Genomic DNA, 20,917 nt, shown 5'->3' on the forward strand with positions numbered 1-20,917 from the left:
ATTTATTGTATGTTTTATTGTTGTATTGTTGTCCAATTAAAACAAAGAGATAGTTTTATTTGTCTTTTATTTGTCATTTTTATCCAAATACATACTTCTATAAAAACATAGAGACATTTTTAGACTCATATTTGACTGTCACCTGAGCCACTGATGCTTGGACCCCAATAATCTGCTTGGGGCTATATTTCACTGTATATTTCATAATACTCGAGAAGCTATATGATTATGTAAGATCAGTGGTGTTTGTTTTGAGCCACAGAGAGCCTCCTACAGGGACTAACAGGCTTCGCAGCATAACGCTGCATTAACCGCTGCGCTCCTTTCACTTCAGTTGGCCGTGAAAACGACAGGTGCAGGTGCTTTGTGCTGTTCTTCCAAAATGCGCAAAACGTTGATTATTCTTATCGTAAACTAATACCTTGAATCTCGAATGTGATGTGAGAAATAGAGAGCCACTGTTTCCATCTTGACGAATGAGTGTTTACAGCGTCATCATGTCGCATCACATCCAGCGAGCGCTCATCTGTTCTCTTCTTCTCTGTTTGACGACGACGGGCATGACGCGCTCCTCTTCAACATCAGACCTCAAATCCAAAATATCTGGCGTGGAGGAACTGCTGGAGGAGTTCCGTAAGCAGCTACAGCAGGATGAGTCGGACTCGAGGGTGGATGAAGAGGATGGAGACCGCTGTATCAGTGGCTTCAAGGCGGCGGAGGAGCGCATCATCCGCGCCAGCGCGTCCATCGAGCAGGGCGCCGCGTTCTTGTCCGCGCCGCAGAGGGTGTTCAGCTGGAGGGACTGCGCGCACGCCTGCTGCTCTCACCCGCACTGCACATCCGCCATCATCCAGGAGGACCTCAAGGCGCCCGATGACAGTTTGCGCTGTTATCTCTTCAACTGCACGTACAGGGGCAGGGATGTGTGCTCGTTTTCCTTCCAGCCGGGATTCAGCACCTACAGTCGGGTGGACAACAGCAGCTCTAGACCCCATGAGCCCGGCCTTGACCCCGCTGCCACTGACAGCCCCAGCACTTCAGCCGGGAGACCCTCATATGGGATCGATGAGGGTGGGTTTATCCGATTAATCACGGGCTTTCACAGTAGAGACGGATAATGTTGTTTTGTTGTTGTTTGGTATCGAATGCAAACAACCTATTGATCATGAGCCCAACATTCAATCTAGCTGAGGAAAGACGTCTTCCACTATTGTAATTTAATGTTGTGTTATAGAGAGAGAGAGAGAGTGAGAGAGAGAATAATAATAATAATAATATAAAAACTCATTACTGAAGTACAAATTGCAGTCACAATTCTGTTGCCTAATGGTATGATTTATATTGTTTAGAATAATTGTGCATAATAGGTTAAGCAAAACAAATGTGACTTTTTTTTTTTCTGGGGACATTTTAACTGCAGGGAGACATGCATTATGGTACAGAATAAATATTTTGAGTGTCCCTTATTCAGTCCCTTAATTCCTTAAAAAAGATTTTTGTCCCATATTTTCCATTTCTACATCATAACGAAAGCTCTATAAAAATACAACGAATTATTATGAGGCTGTGGAGAACAGGGAACATGTATTGACTTATATAATGAGGTTTTAATTACATAATTTAAATATAGTCAGTCATGAACAAAAGTGGGCTGGTCTATAAACTTTATAATAATGTTCAGTTGTAAGTCATTTATAAGTGATTTGTTATGACAGATTTGTTAATCGTTAGCATATTACTTAATTATCATTTGTGAACATATAGTAAATTATTCGTTCATCATCATCTAATCACTTGTTAATGATTTATAACTTAATCTACAAACAGTAGATAAAAATATTAACATATCACCTTAATTGCCATTATTTGGAAGTGTAACAGCAGAGTTGGTGAATTTAGATGACTTTGAATCTAGCAGATAGTATTTTTGATTTCATGAAGTCCTTGACTTTAAAAGTGAAAGCTCACCTGAAAATCTCAAATGCGTCATCATTTTCTGAATGAAACAGTTGCTGGTAGCCTTTGACTTGCATAGTTGTTTGTTTCCCCTTCGTACTAGCAGCTGATTGGTAAAACAACATTCTTTAATACATATTATTTTGTGATCAACAGAAGAAATAAACTCATACTGGTTTGGAACACCTTTAGGGTGAATACAAGATGACATATTTCGTTTTATTTATTATTAGAATTATAACTATTATTTTTTTTTTCTACGTTTAAGTTATACTGGAGTTCAAGAAACTCCAAAAAGTTTGTGTTGTCACCAAAAACTGCTGACCTTGACCTGCGTGTTTGGGTTTGACAGCTCTGGATGAGCCGCCTCGCAGTGATGCGGGACAGGACTTGGTGGTTCAGCTGCCGACAGACTGGGCCGTGCTAGACGGCAGAGACAGCACCGATGATCATGACATCATTCATTACGAGTGGGCTCTTGTGAAAGGAGATCCCGCCGTTAAAATGAAGGTAAACCATCCATAGTCAGTCATCTCTCAAAGTTTAACACTGTGGCATTGCTTTGTTTGAGCAACCTGAACAGATGGAGGAAGCCACATTGGCTCAACCAATAGAAGACTGGCGAGTGTTTGAACAAGGATTGCTGTACTGTTGGGATTTTTAATACAGGTGCATCTCAATAAATTAGAATGTTGTGGAAAAGTTCATATATTTCAGTAATTCAACTCAAATTGTGAAACTTGTGTATCAAATAAATAAAAGTAAATTGGTGGGTTTTTGTTAAATGTGTCAAAATCATCACAATTAAAAGAACAAAAGACTACTTCAGTCTGTGTGCACTGAATTTATTTAATACACAAGTTTCACAATTTGAGTTGAATAACTGAAATGAACTTTTCCACAACATTCTGATTCACTGAGATGCACCTGTATTTGGTGTTTAATTTCGATCATGGCATCTGGTCAGTCTCTTTATTGCTGAAAAGGGCTTGCTTTTTGATCACCTTTTAAGCAATCACAGCATCATGTGGCAAAACTTAAACACTTTCATTAAATAAAACACAGCTGTCTATTGCAAGCATTTGTGCTGACCTGACGGCCATCGCAAGCTATCCAATTAGGCTGTGCGGTTTATTCATTTTATGTTTGTGTCAGTTACATTGCAGTGCACTTCTGCAGAGACTGCAAAATATAGGCTTGATTAATATCATGACCAAAATATGTAGCATGCTTTACCAGATTTCTTCATTGTAATAAATAATATCTGTGATCCGTCTTCTATGATATATGTTACTCAAGTTTGACAAGATAGATAAGAAACTCATGTTACTGTTCAGTTAAAATGATGGCAGGAAAACCTTATCAGAAAAGGCGAATGAGCTATTATCATTTTGCATTTAAAATGTACTGTATATTTGAGTAGCTTTGAGAAGACCAGTAATTACAGAGACTTGGGTCAGAGAGACATTACTAAGTAACATGTGAAGTTCACTGGTGTTGATGGTTGGTGCTGTGTGATGTGTGCAGGTGACTCACCCGGGCCTGCTGAAACTCAGTGCTCTTAGAGAAGGCATTTACACCTTTGAGCTGACCGTCACCGACACGGCGGGACAGAAGAGATCTGACAATGTGTCTGTCAGTGTGCTCGCCCCTGCTCCAAACGCAGAAGGTCAGAAATGACTTGTCTCTAAACCTTCCTTGTCTTTTTTTTTAAACAGTCACATGTAAACATGGATGATTAGTATATTTTTGTGTGTGTGTGTGTGTGAGAGAGAGAGAGAGAGAGAGAGAGAGAGAGCTTGCATGTTAGGAATATGAAAACCTACATTTTCAATATCATCTAGCTGGTTGGTTGTCTGAGAGACGACTTGTGTCAGGGATATTTAGGCTGGTTTAGGATCATGCTGACTGGACATGGATTGGTTGTTTTTCTAGAGATGTTCATTTAGAAGCTAAACTGAACAGAGCAGAACACAGGGGTCCTAAGAAGTTTTATTAATAACCTCAAATTAAACAGCATTCAAAGAGAGATCTGGCACAATCTCTGTATACATGGATATATGGACTAACATTTAAAAATAACAAATAAAATAAAAGTCTGACTGTATTACAATATATGGTTGAAAATAATCAGTTGATTTCACGACCGTAAATGTATTTGATAATGATGACGTTGAGTGATTATTTATCTGGTGAAGGGCTAAGAAGAATATTTATATTCAAAAATGCAATATGCAGAAGAGAAAATGATGACACAAACCACAAGTCTTTCATTTTTTGATGAAATGATACAAAAATGAAAGAAGGACTTTTTAGGATGTGTGTAAAGGAGAGCACACAAAATGGCAAACCTCTGGCCGTGTGGATACTGAATACAGTCTGGAATCTCTTTATGTTCAAATGAGCAGTGTATGCAGAGAAAATGATGCAATATAGTAACAGATAACAGTGATATTCTTGTAAATATGAGGCATAAGATGTTTATTTCAGTGATGTTTATTGAGCAGTCTGATAGCGGTTGGAAAGAAACATTTCTTTTAACTTTAGGAAGGTTTCGCTGTTATATTGATCTCTCTGATGAGAAACTTCTCAGGTGACCACACTAACTGACAGGTCAAGTATTCATCATCCTTGACCCACTTTCTGCATGTATATGTCCATATATGATTATATGTAAAACTGTTGTAGTTTATTCATAATTCAGTGTCTAAAACACTGTTCTTTACTGCTGTACTTTGTTTTCTGTCAAGTGTCTTGAGTTGAGTCTGTTTGGTGCAGATTACTCCCTGACTGTTTAATTGGTATTTGGATGTGACACAGATGTGTGTGTTGTTCCTCTGAAGTGTGTACAGGTCACTGCTCTCGGTATCAGTTCATGTGTGATGATGGATGCTGTATAGACATCGGTTATGCCTGCGATGGAAAGCAACACTGCCCCGACCGATCAGATGAAGATTTCTGCCAAAATTGTAAGCCTACATCACCAAGCCACTCTTCTACCATCTTTTGAGAATCTTAATTATTTACAGATAAATGAAAATGGTTGGGTCTGTTTTATAGTTGATAGTGCTCATAAGAACAACCCTGCCTCTAAACATGGACCAGATACACAAACTGAAGCAGAAGCCCAGACGCCCGCAGAAATACAGCTCGAAGAGAGCCCTAAATCTGAACAACATCTACATTATGACTTCAGTTCACCAGGTACGACATACGATTCAAGCAATGGCTCATCAAATGTAAAATTAATTGTGTCCTTATTTCCTCAATCTCATGTTGTTCCTTTAAATGTTTTGAAGAATGTTAATACAGACACTATTGAAGAGAAAGCACACTGACTACTAAAAACTGCAGATGTTGCTTTAATCATGGGTTCACAAAATTCCTCCACTGCTTCCTTTCTCTTCGGGCAGCTTTTATGAACAAAGCCTCTCTGTGTCTAGACATCTGATACTGTGAGAGCAAATGTCTCCGTCTCTTTGTGGCAGATCCCTGTGCAGCGCCCCCTGCGGTCGGCCCGTGTAAAGGTGTTTTCCCACGCTGGTATTACGAATCTAAAACAGGAGAGTGCCAGCACTTCCAGTACGGTGGCTGCAAAGGAAACCACAACAACTTCCTCCAGAAGTCTGATTGCATAAATGAGTGCATTCAGAAACCATGTGAGACTTGATTGGTTTAGCTGATTTTTGAATGTATGAATTATTCAGTTGAATTCTCTGATGCTGACAGTTGTTCTGTTGCCATCTTTCAGCAGTAACAAAACATCAGGCCACTGCAACTCCGTTACCCAGTGTGAAAACATACACACGTATGTACAACAATATCAGTTTAGAGTTAAGAATAGAATATTCTGTTTTCTTTATGCCAGGGGTGTCCAACCCTGCTCTCGTTTAGCTCCAGCACACTTTCCTGGAAGTTTCCTTGATTAGCTGGTTCAGGTGCGTCTCATTAGGGTTGGAGCTAAACTCTGCAGGACAGTGCTCCTCCAGGAACAGGTTTGGACACCCCTGATCTATGTGTGTGTGTTTGTGTGTGTGTGTATAAGCATCCTCTCTGCATGTTAATACTGCCTTCACATGCTACCAGAAACGTCCAATTTCTCACTAATGCAGTCATGATTATGAGCTTGTTGCATTCAAGTGCTTTGTTGTCAGAAAAAAATTAATGTAGCATCCCATTGTTTGACAATCATATACAAAAAAATCACAGCATATAGATAATCAGCTTTCTGACAATTCTGGTATTTTGGTCAAATGTATGCATATTTCACTGTTAATAAAACACACAATTTGCTTCAAATGATTGTTCATATATAGCCTATAAATACACTACTTTAGCAGCAAGACAAAGTCATGTACTGTAGTTGTGATAAAAAAAAAACGAATAAAGAAACACAATAACAGCCAGTTTTGGGGTTAACGTATTACAAGTTACATAATCAGATTTTTTTTCAAGTAACAAGTAAAGTAACGCATTACTTTTTAATTTACAAGAAAATATCCAAGTTATTTTTTTTTTTCAAATAAGTAATGCCAGTTTTCCATTTCTTGATTGGCAGCCCTCCTGTCCTCATGTTGAGAGAAACTGAGAGTACGATGTCACTGTAGTTCTAAAATAAATGTAAATATGCATTAATTCATCCCACTTAAAAAACATTTTTTAAATAAACATTCAGAATCAGAATTCCTCAAAATTAATAAAAAACACGAAATGCAACTTAGAATATGACGCAAACCTGTAATACTAAAATGCTGAACAACACAAATGTCCTTCATGGATTTATTCCCATTTTATTAACCAGTGTCTTTTCTGCTGACCTTCAAATTTTCCTTCAGCCTGAGGCTGATTCAGGGCTCGGAAATTCTGGTATCAAAATTATAATTAGTAATTAAAAACGAATTAATTAATAGTTAGAGTTTCTGAGTGGTGAATATGTCTTGAGAGGCCGTTGATGTCTGATTTCTGATTAGGAAGCTTGTATTGACAGTAATTCTTGTATTTACAGCATGTGAAGGCAGCATTAGTGCTTGAGCTGTTTAGAGCAGAACTGATTCTGATTGGCTGTCGTTCAACAGATTAAAACACAGTATTGTTCCTCTGTTACATTACAGTTCTGCTGTGGACACTGCTATTCTTGTGCTTGCAGTGAAGGGGCCTTTAGACTCTTTAATGCCCTTGTGTTAAATGATTCAATGTAATGCCTGCAGCATGTAATATTAAAAATATCCTTTTTTTGTTTGTTTGTTTTTGTGCAGCTCCCATTGCTTTTGTCCATAAGGAAAAACTGCACGATCCTCTAACAGAGTCTCGAAATTCACTGCCATCGTCTAAAACACATCGTGTGCTGGAAGGACACCCACCCCCTGAATCAGGTCTGTTTTATCATCTGAGTCACATACAGCACTAAATAAATGTCATTTGTACTTTTGTGTCTGTGTCAGTTTTCTCTGATTCTTCAAGTGTCTCTCTGTGTATGTGTGAAGGTGCGATCTTACCCCTGGCGTTGGGTCTGATCATCAGCGCTCTGCTCTTACTGATGGTGGGCTGCAGGCTCTGTCTTGTGCGTCGCAGACTGAAGAAAGCATTGCCTCTCACCACAGAAGAGTCTGATTACCTCATCAATGGCATGTATCTGTAGCAGAACAGCCATCAAGCGTCCAGTCTGCTGCACCATCTGTGTGACTGTGTGTGTACAGCTGACAAAACCATCTAATGCACAGCTAGTCAACCCTGCTCCTGGGGCCAGGTGCACCAGCCTACTTATGACATAAATATGACACCATTTAAATATAAAATCAAGATTTCCTCCAACAAAGAATAATGCATTGAATAAAACGGCTGATTAATTGAATTGCATTCATTTAATGTTAAATGTTTTACCCAGCAGACCATGCTTAATACATATAATGTTGGCATTTACAAAGAGAGCACATTATGTGCATAAATAAGTTTGAAGCTCTTCAACATGAACCCAGATCTAAACAGTGCACCTCAGTGGGAATCCCTCATGTTGGAATCCAAATGGAATCAATCGTAATAAATAAAGCTGATTTATTTTTATAAATGTTATTTACATATAAAAACACCTGTTATGTTTGAGTTTTTTTTCATGATCTAGTATCATATTTCCACGTGTCCTTTTTAACATTAGTTACATGAAGTTAAATAAGTTCAAGTAAAAGGATCAACCCTAACAAGCTAATTCACAGCAACACAAGTCTATTCATAAATGTGAAGGCTACTGTTGGATAGATGGTAAACATCCAGCGACTACATTTACTTTACAGAGAGCTTACAACCTATTAGCTACATTCTGCCTCAAAAACAAGTCCAAAGTTACAAACTAATTACCGGTAGTAATTAATGCGCCCCAAGTGGACTTTATGTTCCACCTTAAGAACTTAAAAATGGCTGGTACCCTATAGAGCTGCCATCCTCCAGTGCTAATCAAACAGACCTGGACCCAGGTGTGCTCAGAGTTACTGGAGAACTACAGACCGGGTGTTGGTGCAGGGTTGAAACTTAACTCTGCAGGAAGGTATTGTAGTTCTCCAAAAGCAGGGTTGACTACTACTGATCTATTGATTAATGGTAAGTTCATGCCCTTAATATCCTCTTAAGTGCAAAACGACAAAACTTTCTCTCAACTCTTTCACTATATAGGATGCCAAATTAAGTGAATCTCAATTCATGCTATCCGGAAAATAACATTTCTAACCTTTATGGACACTGTTTCTGAGAAAATTGCATCTGTTACAGTTATTTTGGTAGTAATTATGCAGATGTGTGTGACTGCAGCAAAGGTTCCTGTGGTATAAAGATGCAGTTGTATTATTTGATAATATGTCTAAATACTGGCTTAACGCATACTGAAGAGTATACTTGTTTCTGAAGTGACTGAATTTGAATTTAGCTTTATTTTTTTTAATGAAGCATGATATATTTCACAAGCATGCCTGATATTTTTGACCTGGGAATTTGACCTTTAATGAGAGTATTTTTCTGTTTATTTTGGGAGAATTTCTGAAAGAAAAAGAAGTGCTCAGCCTTAATAGGATAAACATTTAAACTATTTTGTTTCTGCATCTTTATATGATCATATGTAGGAGTTCATTAATAATCTCAGTCCAGGGAATACAGCTTTAGTTCATGTAATCATTGGTGCCATCTTAAAAGGTCTAGATTACAATTTTGGCTTTATTTTATTTTATTTTTTATTGGCCCCGACAATGGCCTTATATCCTAGAATATCTGGTTAGGGCAATGTTTCCAATGTGGTTTAATGGCTTACTGTGATATGAAATACTAGTCTGTATAATCAGTGTAATTGTGCAAACATGTTTTGAAAACTTATAACATTTATGATTGTAAAATATAAAATTTAATAATCTTGGAGAAATACATTTAAAAACCCCATTAAATGTAGACTAGCTATATGAGTATCCAGAGTGTTTTATTAATGTCATATGCATACTGCACACACAAATATGTTTGAAAAGCAACATTTCTTTCAGATTTCTTTTATGGTGTAACACAAATCAGCTTAACATACGAGGTAGCTAAATTCTGTGAAGATCCAACGACTCATCTAACACAATATTTAATCCATTTTGTGCATTTGACAAGTGAAAGTTTGAGCTATTGCTGGTGCTAGAAGATTTGAGAGATTGACTTCAAAATTTGTAATGCTACATAAATGGTCTTCTGTGTACAGTTCTATGCCATAAATGTAACAAAATGTTACTTTGCATAAATAAACAAAATAATAATAATAAAAAAAAGTAAAATATTATTAGATTTTAATCCATTTTAGGGTTTACTGGATTACGAATAGACAATAAACACATCTAGGCAGACAATAGTGCATTACAATGGCCTAATTAAGTTTTAGTGAAAGTTAGGTTTCCCCCAGATTTTATTGGGACAAATTCAGAAATGAAAGTGCATCACCAGAATTACTCAGAAACTAGTAATAGGCATATTTCTCTTTTATCGCTCAAGGTTTTTGAGGATAAACATTTATTGGCATGTGATCAGACAAGCTTCTACCTAGGAGATTGACAGAGAAGCAATTTAGTTGATTTTGTTATCAAAATACAGCTTTTCTATAGTTCAGACTGTGTGAAAGAAGAGACCAGTGAATGAACAGATCATTGCTTAGCAGTGAGTTTATTTGCCAAAAGCCAGGTTTGTGTGTGCAGGTTACACACAAACATGCAGAGGTTTGGCTTTGAAAATGACCACTGAGGGTTTAGCTGTGTTTGAAGGGTTGATCCGAGAGGAACTTTACTAGCTGCGTGTTAGATGTTATAGACAAACCTGCTGTGAGCAGTGCAGTGATGTGAAACACATTACAAAGTGAGCAGTAATATTGCTACACTTGTGACCCAACTCTGCTCATATCATTCCAACCCTGTATGATTTTCTTTTTCCTGTGAAATACACGAAATGTTCAAGATTCTGTTTTACAAATCAAGAAAGCGGATGATGATTTTTGCTGTCAACAAACATACCATAAAAGTAGTCCATCCATGCATCTCGTGCATTCTGTCAAATCCCTTCCACCATACAGCAGCTCTCAAACCTCATGTGTATCACACATGCCGAGAACACAAGAACCAGTATTGTTGGGGCTCCACAACATCAAATCTAAAGGCGACTATTGGACACTAGCTTTTTAAAAGTTGACGATATCAAACATCACATTTCATCATGCAGAAAAGCAGCTGCATGATTCTTTGTTTTCACAAAACAAAGAAAATAATATGAGGTTGGAACAACATGATGACAAAATTATTTTAGTATTCTGGAGTTGATTTCTAAAATTTCTATTTATACGACACATTATATTGGCAAAAGTGTTGGGACACCCCTTCTAATAAACAGGTTTGACTATCCATGAGTACAGATCTTAATGTTTAAGCATATCATTATATTCTAGGGAGCTGCGTGCTTCTAATTTTATAGTGCATATATAATGATGTTTATTTATTAAGATCTGTACTCATGGAGATCACTAAAGCAGTCAAACCCGTTTATTAGAAGGGGGTGCCAATACTTTTGCCAATATAGTGTATCAACTCTAGTTCAGACTGTAGAGTCTGATTGAATACGCCTTGTAAAATACCCATTGTAAAACCTCTAAACACACACACACCTGTGGCCATCAGTCTATTATACCATGGCTGAATTGGTTGGTAACTGTAAACAGCCTAAAGTTATAGCTAATGGACTATATTACTTGCCTGGAGAAATGTTTTATTGTAACATTGGTATACTCATTATTTTTTTTATTAATAAAGGTAGTTATTATTTTAGCATTAGAGTCTTTTATCATATTCCCATTACTGCTGCTCCAAAAGCAATCATTAGCCACGGTTATGTGAAATACCTGATTGTGTTTGCTGAATGGCAGCATTCTGTGGTTTGTACAGATTTTTCTAATTATGACCATTGGCCCAGATAAACAATTTCTTATATAATTCTGCACTTTCTTACTTGTCTTCACTTTTCAATAATACATGTTATTTATTTGTTTGGTAAGCATCCAGTTATAAAAGTTCTGCTTACTTTTAGGGGTTCAGTTTGCTATAATGACCCATAGTTTGCAACCCATAACCATGGTCAAATCATTGTAACACATGGCTCACTCTAGAATCCTCTGCTGAAATTATCAAATGTTAAGTGGTTTATTTTGCCTGAGCATCACATGCTTCAGCTGAAAGCACAAGCCATTACTATTAACCTGGATTTGTAGAGCAAAGACATCCCTACACATAATGCAGCAGTGAACAGTTTTAATCACAGGCTGGATTCAGCACATAGGCCGGCCCCCGTGTTCTGTTTATAATACATTATGCTGAGATGCATGAACAATTCAATTGACTGTAATACTGAAGTCATCACAAGAAATATGCACCTGCGTCCAAAAAAAACGAAACTGCTTTCACACAACTCTCAAACTGCAGGCATGAAAATCTCAGCACAAAGCCCTATTCCACTTTTTTTCCTTTTTAAATAAAAGAATCTGATCAATACATCAGTCTTTCACAACCATCAGACTGTCACAGGTATGGAAATAGAGCATTAATACAAGCTCTCCTCAGTGAAGTCCAGTGTGTGTGTGTGTGTGTGGTGCGATGAGTATTGCCAGATCATCCTTTCAAAGATCATCCTTTCAAAGTTCATCCCTACAACAAAAAAAAGAGAAAAGAAGTTACTGTAAATATCAAAGATACACAACAAGATGCTATCATCACGACTGACGTGCATAGTGTAAAAAACACACATGCAAAAAATTGTTTCAGCAACCTTGAAGGTATTAAAGGGTTAGTTCACCCATAAATGAAAATTAGCCCATGTTTTACTCACCCTCGGGGGATCCTAGGTGTAAATGACTTGGTTCTTTCAGGCGAATCCAGTCAGATTTACATTAAAATTGTCCTTGCTCTTCCAAGCTGTACAATGGCAGTTGATGGTTTTTTTCTGTTCAACAGTCCAAGAGACGTCAAATAAAGCACATCCATCCATGATAAAACATGGCTTACATGGCTCCAGGGGTGAATAAAGGCCTCTTGTAGAAAGATATCAATAATCGTTATGAACACTATTCTCTCACTGTCGTAGGTGGAAGCTATTCTAGGCGGATGATGTAGACGTAGCGCACGTGCTGGTGATTAGTGATGAATGAGGAACGCGATAATGGTTCATAACATTTTAAATATTGATATTTTTCTTACATAAATGCATCAATTTGATACAGGAGGTATTTATTCACCCACGGAGCCATGTGAGGCATGTTTTAATATGGATGGATGTGCTTTATTTGACTTCTTTTGACTTGGAAGAGCAAGGATAATTTTTAATATACCTTATTTTCCGGACTATAAGTCACACTTTTTTTCATAGTTTGGCTGGTCCTGCAACTTATAGTCAGGTGCGACTTATTTATCAAAATTAATTTGACATGAACCGAGAGAAATTAACCAAGAGAAAACATTACCGTCTCCAGCCGCGAGAGGGCGCTCTATGCTGCTCAGTTCTCCTGTAGTCTACACTGAAGACATAGAGCGCCCTCTCGTGGCTGGAGACGGTAATGTGAACTCTTGGTTCTTGGTTCTAAATAAATGTGACTTATAGTCCAGTGCGACTTATACATGTTTTTTTCCTCGTCATGACGTATTTTTGGACTGATGTGACTTATACTCTGGTGTGACTTATAGTCTGAAAAATATGGTAACTCTGACTGGATTTGTCTGAAAGAAGATACACCTAGAAAGTCATATACACCTAGGATGCCTCGAGGGAGTAAAACATGGGCTAATTTTGTGTTAAACTAACCCTTTAATGTGCAATAAAGGCTGATCAAACTGCATGCAATTTGTTTGTCAAATTGCACTGGTCTGCACTTGATGAATCCAGATTCAGACAGTGGACTCGATGTCTGATGTATTTTACATTGGCTGCTACAGTCACAATGTAGGCATCAGCACAAAGCCAAGATACTTTCTTCCACAAAAACAGACAGTAGAAACTGTCGGTTCGGATGCGTTTAATGCAACAAAGCACACATTCTTTTACACACTCACATCTACACACTAATGCTCCACGCTCGCTGTATATGACATTACATACACGCCACAATGGCAGCTGTCTAACAGGGTGGAAATCTGAAGGGGAAGTTAGCTGTGCAATTGTGCTGGGGGAAATTACTGCTCTCGCTAATTAAAGTAACACAAATTGTAATCAATTTAATTAGAATGTATTTTCAGGAACAGAGACTTTCTAAGCTTCTCTTGTTGAGTTTTAAGCAATGCCATGAATAAAAAAGTTCTGGAATTGACTCTGATCTGCCTTAATAAACCAATTTGGGCTGCCAGTGTGAACCAAGACTTAGTGCCAAGTCTAAATAGGTTTTGATGTCTTCATGCTTTCATGTCTCATCATTCAGAAAGCTTTTTAGAAAAAAACTTAACTAAAAAATAAACCAAGCCCATTCCAGCAGTTAATGGCAAACCACACATTTAAAACATTATATGTTGTTGTTTTTTTTTTTGTTTGGTCAAATCAGGCTGGTGGGTTACGGTTAAAAAAATAAATAAAAAAACAGTGCAGCTGTTCAATCATGGTATGGAGCAGCAAAAAAGATGACAAGCGGCAAATGCAGCCTCTGTCTGCTCCGGACCACACCGTTTCACCTGTGCCCTAGAAGAGAGAAGGGACAGAGGACAGGAAGTCACTTCCACCTTGACCACTGCTTGTCTTTGTCTGTTAAAGGCACGTAAATCACGCCCATCAGTGGCTTCATTTTGGTACTGCCATCCTCCAATTTGTCATACTGCTCCAGCATCTGGTTCCCTCCTGCTGGCCCGACCGGCAGAATCAGACGCCCCCCTGGCTTCAGCTGGTCCAGCAACTACCACACAAACAAACACACGTACATGTGAAGATCCAGATACATGGGGAGTAAATGATGACAAAGTTCTACTTTGTGGGTGAATTATTCCTTCAAAGATAACGCTTAAGGTACAAATATGGCTAGGAATGGAAGTGTATTTGTGATTGGAAGAAAACATACTGCTTGTGGCACTGTGGGAGCTGCGGCTCCGACATGAATGGCATCATAAGGTGCTTCTTCTGTAAAGCCCATTCTTCCATCTCCAACTGCACACATACAGACAACATTACACAGTAACACACTCTTCTGCTGATTTCCTATGGCCTGTCTATGAATGTACATTTGTCATAATAATGTCATAATTTAAAACTGTCTGAGGAATGAATTTACATGTGCTAAAATATGCGAGTCATTTTTAAATATGTATGAATACTATGGATTTCACAATACTAGATATAATATCTAACCCTTCTGTACGACATAAACAATTTTTTTTTTGTTTCGATTTTGCATTTAAATAATATCAGTGTGTTTCATTTCTCTCAGAATTGGCTATCAACACATGGCGAGCATCTTCCCTTGCAATAACATGCAATGAGAACTGGTAAATTACTTCCTAAACCAGCAAAAGAGAACATTATTACTTGTTTAGTGTTTATTGCCCTTAAATTTCATTATTCAAAATGTTTAATGTTATTTCTTCTTTTTATTCAGTTACAGCTACAGCCAAGCCTTTATCCATGTTAGGGATTTCCTGGAACATCATCAGTTACTTCTATTAATTCTGTGATGGATATGTGGATTTTCTGCACGAGGGCGCCCTCTGGTGTCCAGAATGAATGAAACACACATTTCATGTGCTTATAGCACTCAATAATGGACATTCCATCCTATTTTGGGTAGGGTACCGAAACCGGTACCTATGGAACCGATATGAACTGAACCGAACGCAGATTTCGGTGCCTCTTAAATGCTTGAGCTATCGAATGGAATATTTGTCCTGGTTCTCCAAAAAGGACACAAGAAGCATGGGCGTCACTAGGCTTTTTAAGTGGGGCTGTAGTCCCCTTAAATTTCATGTGAAAACGGCAGCAGACATGTCTCCCCCTCATCTTTCAGCTCAATCCGCAGACCGCGGTGGAGCAGCGCGAGCGGTCTCAAACACAAACCGAGGACACAAGGTATGTGTTTATCGATAGATTGTTAAAATATCTGTATGTGTGCAGTTGTTTGTCATAAATACAGTTTACAAAAGGTCACGAGGGAGCAGTCGGTTTCTCATCTACTGTTTTTGCTGTTCAACGCTCATCACAGCACAGCTGTTTCCTCCATCATTCACAAAACTGATTAAAGACAGTGACCGACAGCGCTCATTTTAACTAAATATCAGAGTGAGTGACAATAGAAACATTACGTGTGGTTTTCTATTAAACAATGAAATACATGAAATACATTTATTAGACAGAGTAATGGAAGCACAACTTGGGAAATGAGAGCACCCAAAAAGCATGTGAAAGCTATGAATTTATTATAAATATTTTTAATGTTCTTTAATGTTGTCCATAGTTTTTTGTGGCTTTTTTTATTGAGTATTTTTTATTTATTAAGTATTGATTCAGGCACCGTTTAGGCACTGGTACCATTTTAAAAGTATCGATATGACACCGGTATCATAAAAAACCCAATTGATAACCAACCCTAATTTTGGGAAAGAATTGGAAAAATAATTCCTCTGTCAAAAGAAATAATAAACAGACATATAAAAAACATGCTTTTTCCATTGTACAGGAGTGTTTTTTTGTTGTTAATTTGTTGCAAAAAACACTCTGATGTGCCAAGCTATCAGAACCAAACCGAACCCAAAACCATGTTTAAGAACCAAAGTATGTATTGAACCGTGAACTAACCGTATTGTTGCATCCCTAATAATACATATAAATAGCATTGACCGTTGGCCAATCAAAATCAGCCAAAATTTTGCCCACACCTAAAAGATGGGTACATTATAAAACACAAAATGTAAAACACAACTGTAGAGACCAAAGATAGGCAAGCAGACCAACCAATGAGTTTGATTCTCCCTGAAGAGATCAAACTAGGGTCGTCTTTCTTTACATTAGCTATAGATGCCTCCACAAGCTCCTTTATATGATCAATGCCAATCACCTTCCCCTTCGGCCCAACCTGTAAAACACCACAACACATCCACTGTAATGCACACACTCATCAAACTACTATGGAGGACCAAACTGGCAGAAGTAGACTAAATTAATGATTTTTCATTCAATGTTAGTCTGAATTAAAGGGATAGATCACCCAAAAATGAAATTCTGTCATTAATTACTCACCCTCGTGTCGCTCCAAACCAGTAAGACCTTTGTTCATCTTCGGATATGAGGTTTACGTTCAGATCAAAACGTAAACAACATGTCTGTATACATACGTTATTTACACATTATGTGATACTCTCCTAAATGGCACCAGGGTGGCGTGGAGGAGACGAATTGTTGAATAAAGTTGTTATTTTTGATGCTTTGATGAACCCCTGATGTCCCATGGATTATTTTAACGATGTCCTAACTACGTTTCTGGACCTTGATCGTGTTCAGATCCTTGGGTCAGAGAGCTCTCAGACTTCATCAAAAGTATCTTAATTTGTGTTCTGAAGATGAATGAAGGTCTTACAGGTTTGGACCGACACGATGGTGAGCAATTAATGAGAGAATTTAGTTTTTGGGTGAACTCTCTTCCCAACATAATTCTTAATAACTTAATTTAACATCCATATGAAATAACAAAATACTTTTTTACTTGCATTTTGTTCCCCCTACAAGAACTACATTTCAGAAACTTCAAAGGAACTACTCATATTTTTCATATAAAAACTGAGAGGTGCTGTAGTCTGTGATTGGTTGGATGCACATGCAGAACAAACCAAAGAAGAGAAGAGTCATCAGCTTCCACATGTAAACAGACCTGTTCTAGCGGCTACTAAGAGGATTGGGCTAATTCTATACCACTAAATATGGACAAGGGGACAGACAGCGAGGTACAAGCCTTTTAAGAGTAGTTCATATGTCATAAACTGCGTGCCATTGCTCTACATTTAATCCAACAGAACTGTGAAAATCCTAAGCAATCCCATGTTTGTGACTGGCAGTGAAGAGACTCACCATTCTGGCGAAGCAGACGGACAGGATCCCGGAGCCTGATCCCACATCCAGAGCCTTCGCTCCTTCATACAGCTGATCATGGAGGAGCTCTAGAGCATACGCGTGCTACAGCACACAGATGAGCGGTCATCAGCGCCTACCTCAAACAGGCCAGTAACTGCTACCCCGAATCCTGCTAAAGCCATTTTAACTTACCATATGCGGTGCACTGATTGTTGCTTGATAACCTGCACAAAATTACAAAAAAAGACGTTTATCCCAAAGCTCCCAAAGAGAAAACACAATACTGGTGTAGCCGTGCAGAGCAGGAACAACAGAAACCAGGAATTGCGTGTCACTAAGCTTTGGCCACATTAGACACCATCATTGTGCCAACAAATGAATAACCCTGGACTGGAGCTTACCTATAGACTGTGGAGAGTCCATGTATGGGTTACATCTGGAAAAGTGGACACGATCTGTGGCCAACATAACTTCATACACACGGTCTGATTTAATAATCCCATTTTCTGGACAAAACACACAAACACATTCAAACTGATGGCTTAATACTATTGTAATATACAATATATTATATATGTAATGTAATTCCTGGCACAAGTCTTTCAGTTCTATATGCATTTGTATCAAACAAATTGTTCAATTTTTCAGGAAATTCTGACAATAAATGCTGTTTTGGCATGTATTAAATATTAAATAAATTAAATGCACACAGATTGAAGTAGTTTGAGGCACTGTTGTTAATTGTAATCTTACAGTAATTTAAAAGAGCTCCTGCAGAAGCTGAGGTAACATTTTTACCTTTAGGAAATTTTTACTATAACATAATTACATTGATTTAAAGAAATACTAATTTGTTCAGATACATAATATATATATATATATATATATACAGTACCATGAAAAGGTTTTTGCCTTTTTATATATTTCTATATATTTCTACATTCATTTGAAAATTGCTTGTGAAATTATTGCAATATAAATGTATATTTAAAAGCTTCAAGGTTAGGTGGAATCACAATTCATTTCAGGAAAAATGTGTGATTAACTCATTTATTCTTTTATTGATTGACAGCATTAATTTATAGATCTGTGTCTAAACACTTACAGTACATCTTTCTGTGTGCTTATGGGATGCTACCAGAAATACTGGAGTAGCAAAAGCACGTCAGCAATCCTGGGATTCAAGACTTACACACTATTAATAGCAGTCTGTGCATATTTAATCATAGTAAATACCACACATTTACACTTTCAGACAGACTTGATGTAACCCATATATCTAGTAAACCTTTTCAAAATTTAACCAACTTTCGTAGAGATGATGTAGTTGTGTCTAGCTAATTATTTGGCAAGTTAAATGGGAGTGAATCCTTATATACAGGCACAGCATCTCCATCCTAACCTCTGACCTGGATTTCCAGCAGGCATGTAAGTGATGTAAATCAATACTGGCAATGACAGACCTCTCTCATGTTACTAAACACTCATGGATGTTGGTTAGTAATCCATCTAAAAGAGAGTCATTAGTCATTAGTCAGTATCTATGAGTGCTAGAGTCTCCTAGAGTAGACAAGTACTCTGCAAGTAGACAAGTACTCGTTTCTTCTGTAGCCCAAAGTGACTAAGCATAAAAACTGTGGGGTATGACCAAGAGTCAAACATGTCCACAGAGAAACCACTGAACTCCATTGGTAGGACAAGTTACAAGTTTAAGCTAGCAGTTTGTCCAAATCTCTAACCCTAAGTAGCAGGAACAGTAACAGTTATACTCGTCTTAGTGAGCAGCACTAAATATAGCACACTGACCACTTGACCCCAGAATAAAGCCAGGAGTTCAGGAGGATGGGTCACATGCCAGAAGGGTATTATTAGTCTCTCTGGCCAGTTTAATGCAGGTAAACCAAAAATATGTTAAATAAAATGATAAATAATAGAATATATATATATTAGACATGCATTGCTTTAATAATATCAAGATTTAAAATACTAAACTGCAGATGCATGAAGTCCATGATGGCGTCATCACGCGATGACATCAGCAGCATGTGGTGTGCCACGCCCACTGAACAACTCCACATAAAACAGCACATACGACCATTAAACAACTACACACTTTTACTGATTAAAAACAATTTGGCGTTTAGGGAAAATGCACTTAATTATTTTTTGTATACAGATATTGACACCTGCAGGAACGACTAACGTTAGATACAGTAAGGAATGCTAACACAGGTGCTGTGTCATGGAAGTAAACAAAACCATGTTTGTTCAGTCTAAGCAACACAACATGTGAACCGAAATGATAAATATTTTATATAAATTATATGTTACAGCGATCGTTTAAACAGAGCAGATTATTAGCAGGTGTTTTGAGAGAGACGATCACATAGACTGCTAGCAGCTAGCTAACAGAAATGAAGCGCACTGTAAGTTTTAAACAGCAGCCACCATGTGCTCGTCTGAAACAGAAACAGCTGAGATGGAGTCATGTTATCCCAGACTCATCAGCGCACTTTCCCTCGGCTGTAACGCGATGCTAATTCACAGACGCGCGCTTACCTTCACTACAGCAACGTAAACAAACCCCGGTCACTAAGCTCTACAGTGCGCGTGACTGACTCTGCTCTTTCAAACGTGCAGAACGGCTCAAACTCACTGCGGAGGTTGTTGACGAGCTCCGCGTGGCTCGCTCCTCCGGATTTCCAGGCCATTATTAGACAGACTCTGCGGATCAGGTAGAGTGCGGCTGTCAGCGCCGCGCCTGTGCACACCGCTCTTCCGACGAGCGTCAGCACGTCCAGCGCGGTGACGTCACCAGACATGTCCTGCACCACAGTCTGTGCTACTACTGCGACGCGCTGGTCAGCTCCTCCGGTGCGAGGCTCGCGTTCTCTCATAGGATCATATCTGTGCACATTCTCAGGCAAATTTCTAGATTTTATGCAGAGTCGCTGTACTGTGCGCCGCCAAGAGGAAGAAAGCGTGACGTATTAGACCGGACACTGTGCGATTTCATCAAAGTCCCAGCTCACACTGTACGAACAGATCGCATGCGATGTGAAGTCAAAGCTTACGTGCTAATACTGCGCAGACGATGACACTGGACGGAAGCCAAAGATATATAAAATAATAATATCGAGAGTATTTGGCATGTCCAATTAATGAATAAAATCATTACATTACTATTATTATTATGGTACTTTTATTATTAAATGTATAGGTCTACTACAATTCACTTTAAAAAAAAAAAAAAAAAAAACATTTTAATGGGCACCGTGCAAAGCTGACTTAAAAAGTGATGTGACATTCAGCCAAGTATGGTGACCCATACTCAGATTTGTTTTCTGCATTTAACCCATCCGAAGTGCACACACACAGAGCAGTGAAC

At 38.2% G+C, this 20,917-nt stretch overlaps 2 protein-coding genes across 4 annotated transcripts; one reads left to right on the forward strand and one right to left on the reverse strand.

Moving 5' to 3' along the window:
- Positions 1 to 309: 309 nt before the first annotated feature.
- Positions 310 to 9,390, forward strand: lrp11 (low density lipoprotein receptor-related protein 11). Of its 2 annotated transcripts, none has more exons than XM_052587007.1 (9): positions 310 to 1,071; positions 2,309 to 2,466; positions 3,484 to 3,625; positions 4,800 to 4,925; positions 5,017 to 5,160; positions 5,445 to 5,615; positions 5,708 to 5,764; positions 7,212 to 7,328; positions 7,440 to 9,390. In XM_052587007.1, exons 1-9 carry the CDS (start codon positions 477 to 479, stop codon positions 7,592 to 7,594), a joined length of 1,665 nt encoding a protein of 554 aa, XP_052442967.1. In that variant the 5' UTR covers positions 310 to 476; the 3' UTR covers positions 7,595 to 9,390. The 2 variants fall into 2 exon arrangements, with proteins under 2 accessions (XP_052442967.1, XP_052442968.1); XM_052587008.1 differs by having other exon boundaries at positions 5,017 to 5,154; positions 5,442 to 5,615.
- A 716-nt stretch (positions 9,391 to 10,106) lies between these two features.
- LOC127984373 (protein-L-isoaspartate(D-aspartate) O-methyltransferase) lies at positions 10,107 to 20,519 on the reverse strand. 2 transcript variants are annotated; one of them, XM_052587020.1, is made up of 8 exons: positions 20,186 to 20,519; positions 17,931 to 18,035; positions 17,722 to 17,753; positions 17,527 to 17,631; positions 16,417 to 16,537; positions 14,534 to 14,619; positions 14,154 to 14,371; positions 10,107 to 12,146 (listed from the first exon to the last, which is right to left on the reverse strand). In XM_052587020.1, exons 1-7 carry the CDS (start codon positions 20,424 to 20,426, stop codon positions 14,192 to 14,194), a joined length of 870 nt encoding a protein of 289 aa, XP_052442980.1. In that variant the 5' UTR covers positions 20,427 to 20,519; the 3' UTR covers positions 10,107 to 12,146; positions 14,154 to 14,191. The 2 variants fall into 2 exon arrangements, with proteins under 2 accessions (XP_052442980.1, XP_052442979.1); XM_052587019.1 differs by having other exon boundaries at positions 14,202 to 14,371; positions 20,186 to 20,517.
- Between the last annotated feature and the right edge of the window lie 398 nt (positions 20,520 to 20,917).

Source organism: Carassius gibelio, chromosome B20, assembly GCF_023724105.1.
Source record: "Carassius gibelio isolate Cgi1373 ecotype wild population from Czech Republic chromosome B20, carGib1.2-hapl.c, whole genome shotgun sequence".
Taxonomy (NCBI): domain Eukaryota; kingdom Metazoa; phylum Chordata; class Actinopteri; order Cypriniformes; family Cyprinidae; genus Carassius; species Carassius gibelio.